Source organism: Tauraco erythrolophus, chromosome 17, assembly GCF_009769465.1.
Source record: "Tauraco erythrolophus isolate bTauEry1 chromosome 17, bTauEry1.pri, whole genome shotgun sequence".
Classification (NCBI taxonomy): Eukaryota; Metazoa; Chordata; class Aves; order Musophagiformes; family Musophagidae; genus Tauraco; species Tauraco erythrolophus.
Genome location: NC_141481.1, coordinates 13,324,661 through 13,328,605, shown reverse-complemented (window position 1 = coordinate 13,328,605; position 3,945 = coordinate 13,324,661). Strand labels below are relative to the sequence as shown.

General features: G+C 58.8%; 1 protein-coding gene across 1 annotated transcript; it reads left to right on the top strand.

Annotated features, from left to right (window-relative positions):
• Nucleotides 1-19: 19 nt before the first annotated feature.
• Nucleotides 20-3,733, top strand: SOX8 (SRY-box transcription factor 8). Its single transcript, XM_086622002.1, has 3 exons — nucleotides 20-462; nucleotides 1,813-2,051; nucleotides 2,997-3,733. Exons 1-3 carry the CDS (start codon nucleotides 20-22, stop codon nucleotides 3,731-3,733), a joined length of 1,419 nt encoding a protein of 472 aa, XP_086478128.1.
• The last annotated feature ends 212 nt before the right edge of the window (nucleotides 3,734-3,945 follow it).

The window sequence follows — 3,945 nt, the reverse complement described above, 5'->3', positions numbered from 1 at the left end:
GCCCCTCCCGCGCCCACCAATGCTCAACATGACCGAGGAGCACGACAAAGCGCTGGAGGCTCCGTGCAGCCCCGCGGGCACCACCAGCTCCATGTCCCACGTGGACTCGGACTCCGACTCGCCGCTCTCCCCCGCCGGCTCCGAGGGTCTGGGCTGCGCCCCCGCGCCCGCCCCGCGCCCTCCCGGCACCTCTCCGCTGGGTGCCAAGGTGGACGCGGCCGAGGTGGACGAACGCTTCCCCGCCTGCATCCGCGATGCCGTCTCGCAGGTGCTGAAGGGCTACGACTGGAGCCTGGTGCCCATGCCCGTCCGCGGCAACGGATCGCTCAAGGCCAAGCCGCACGTCAAGCGGCCCATGAACGCCTTCATGGTGTGGGCGCAGGCCGCCCGCAGGAAACTGGCCGACCAGTATCCCCATCTGCACAACGCCGAGCTCAGCAAGACCCTGGGCAAGCTTTGGCGGTGAGTCCCGAGACGCGCATCTCTCCGCGCATCCTCGCTCCGGGCCGCGCAGCCCCCGCGGGGCACCGGGCTGAGTGCGCGGCAGCCGCGTACAGACCCGACCCACCCCTCGCCCCTCGCTGCGGGGCCGGCGGGACCCCCGTGGGCTGCCCGGGGAGGCGACGGGGGTTTTGCCTCGGGGTGCGTGGCTGGATTACCTCTTTTCTATTTTTTTTAAAAATCTTTATTTTTTTCTGGCCGTCTGTACCCGCCAGGGGTTCTTGAAGCGTTTCAAACCGAAGTGCAAAAATCCCCCAGAGCATGTGTGCACGCTGCAAAGGACGTGCTGGTCCCTGCTCCCAAAAAGCCCCCACGCAGGGACCTGGGTGCCCACGGCCGGAGCGAGCTGGAGCAGGGTGCTGCCCGTGGGCCCAGCCCCAGCGCGGTGTCACACGTGGATTTTCCCCGCTCCATCACTCGGATGTGCAGCCCGGGCCCTTTCCTCTCCTGGCCAGAGTTTCCCGTATCCCTGTCCTCAGGAGACTGAGACTTTTCTTAATTGCTTCTTCTACAGTGGCTTTTTCGAAAAGTTTTTCTCCTCAGCTTGCTCTCTTGCTGCTTAACAAGCTGTAAACCCAAACAACCCGACTTTTAGCAGTTATTTTAATCTGCTTTCTAATTTCCTTTCTTATCTGTGTGCTTGTGTGCCCAGCGCTGTCCACCGAGGCAAACTTTTTTTACTGGGTGGCATCTGAGCGGGCTCTGCGATGGGCCACGTTTTACCGCGTGGGGTATTCGGTCGTGCCTGGCCGTACCAAACTTGCAGCTTTCCTGCCCGCTTGGGCCAGCGATGCTCCTGCTGCGGTTTGCAACTCTCCAAGAGTTTGCAAAGAGAGGTCTGGGCAGGGGAGAGTTTTGAAAGAAATAATCCCTTTGCTGTTGCCTTCGTGGTTTCTTTGTAAGAACCAAACAAAGCTGGAAATGGGCAGCGTTGTTTGTCGCAGGGAAGGGGTGGCATTTGTAGGACAAATATAGGAATAATATCTGGCAAAGGCATTAAAATGGGGTGGGGGAATTTTGATGTGCCCAGTTACCGGTATCCGTAGCGGTCAGGTTTTTTTTCACCTCTATAGTTGGTATTTTAATACATTTTTGCAGCATAGTTTAGCTCTTGTCTTTTTTTTTTTTTTTTGCCACGGCAGATGTGTTTTGGAATTAACTTTCTGGTTGCTCATATCAGTGTATGGGAAGCGGGGATGTGAGTCTGAAAATAGCCCGAAAACTTCTAAGGAAAAGACATTAATTTTGGATTTTTATTTTTTTTTCCCCTCTTCCTTATTTAAAAAAAAAAATAAATCCATCCTCAACCAGTTTGTTAAGTGAAAATGAGAAACGTCCGTTTGTGGAAGAAGCTGAGCGACTCAGGGTCCAGCACAAAAAGGATCACCCGGATTATAAATACCAGCCACGGAGGAGGAAAAGTGTAAAAGCTGGGCAGAGCGACTCCGACTCCGGAGCCGAGCTCAGCCACCACGCCGGCACGCAGATCTACAAGGCGGACAGCGGGCTGGGAGGCATGGCCGATTCCCACCATCACGGCGATCACACAGGTAAAGGACCCTCACGGGCAAAAAAAAAAAAAATCCGCAGATCCCGGGCATACTGGTTTGGGACATGAAGCCACTGGTGGACGCGGGCTCATTTACCCCCCGAATAAATATCGGGATTGGGACCATCCAAAAGCAGGAGTCGTTGCCCCGAGAGCTGTGGTTTTGCACCAGCTTGTGAACGTGGCCACAGTTTTCTTTAGTAAATGCTCACAGAGCCGAGCGTGCGATAGGAAAACCCCGAAGCGCAGGGACCCCGCTTTCCTAGCTGGCCCGGGAGCGAGAAGAATTAATTGTGAGCTAATAAGGGTTAATAATCCGTTTGGCCGTGCGAAGGGTGCCTGGGGGAGCGGGTCTGGGAGACGCGGCTTCCCCCCCGGAGCTCCCCGCTTCTCGGCGGCGCTGCGAATTGGCAGCGGGCGCGTGTTGACAGATTCCAGGAGGATTGCGAACGTCCTGCAGCTTCAGACGCGTCTGCGCTCTCGCCCAGCCTGGCTGGGGATCCCGGCTCGCTCTGCTGGGATGGGATGGGATGGCTTCTCCGCCTCCGGGAGAGCCGGGCTGGCTTCAGGCTGCCCGCGGGGAGAGGCTGAGCGGGTCCCTCCGCATCCAGCCCCTGGTTCTGCTTCCCAGGCGAGGGGGTGTTTGTGCAGCCGGGGGTGTCCCGCCGTGTCCCGGAGCGATGCCGATGGGCGCAGCGTGCTCCCTGGCTTCTCCTCCCCACTGCAAAGCATCACTCGTGCGGGTGCTTTACCCCAGCCGAGGACATGGTCCCCGCCGTGGTCAAGGGGCACATCAGCCACCTCCAGCACGGCGCCGTAGATTTAGATCCCTCTTCCCCTTATGCAATAAGAGGGGGAAGAAAAGTGCGTTGTTTTAATCGTCCTTGAAGGAGTTGGGTGTTTTGTGGCCGCTCTCGTTAAAGCCTTACTGTCCCTTCGTCCCCAGGCCAGACCCACGGGCCACCTACCCCACCCACCACCCCCAAAACCGACCTCCACCACGGCAGCAAGCAGGAGCTGAAGCACGAGGGCCGCCGCCTCGTGGAGAGCGGCCGCCAGAACATCGACTTCAGCAACGTGGACATCTCGGAGCTGAGCAGCGAGGTCATCAACAACATGGAGACCTTCGACGTCCACGAGTTCGACCAGTACCTGCCGCTCAACGGCCACGCCGCCATGCCGGCCGACCACGGCCCCAACGCCGCCGCCGGCTCCTACGGCGCGTCCTACTCCCACTCGGCCACGGGCAGCGGTGGGACCAACCAGGTCTGGACTCACAAAAGCCCGGCCTCGGCGTCGCCGTCGTCGGCCGACTCGGGCCAGCAAAGGCCACACATCAAAACGGAGCAGCTGAGCCCCAGCCACTACAGCGACCAGTCCCACGGCTCCCCCGCGCACTCCGACTACGGCTCCTACAGCGCCCAGGCTTGTGCCACCACCGCCTCCACCGCCACGGCCGCCGCCTCCTTCTCCAGCTCCCAGTGCGACTACACGGACCTCCAGAGCTCCAACTACTACAACCCCTACCCTGGCTACCCCTCCAGCATTTACCAGTATCCCTATTTCCACTCCTCCCGCCGTCCCTACGCGACGCCCATCCTCAACGGCTTGTCCATCCCGCCGGCCCACAGCCCCACCGCTAACTGGGACCAGCCGGTCTATACGACCCTGACGAGGCCTTAAAGGATGCGTGGAGCCCCCGAGGGCTTCCCCAACATATGCACTAATGAAGGAATGAAGATGAAGAGCGTGGAGTGCCGCCATAGTTTCCGAAGTGCCTCCTGAGCCGCTGGGAACTCTGCTCGTTGCGACTGGATGTCCCCTTGCTTCAAAACTCTCCGAAAGGACAGAGCTCTATTTTTCTTTAATTAATACAATTTAAAAAAAAAAAAAAA

Excerpts from the sequence above, each read along its gene's own strand:
- SOX8 (XM_086622002.1), top strand. The coding sequence starts at position 20 with ATGCTCAACATGACCGAGGAGCACGACAAAGCGCTGGAGGCTCCGTGC. Across the intron at positions 463-1,812 it reads ACCCTGGGCAAGCTTTGGCG|TTTGTTAAGTGAAAATGAGA; the intron begins GTGAGTCCCGAG and ends ATCCTCAACCAG. Across the intron at positions 2,052-2,996 it reads CCATCACGGCGATCACACAG|GCCAGACCCACGGGCCACCT; the intron begins GTAAAGGACCCT and ends CTTCGTCCCCAG.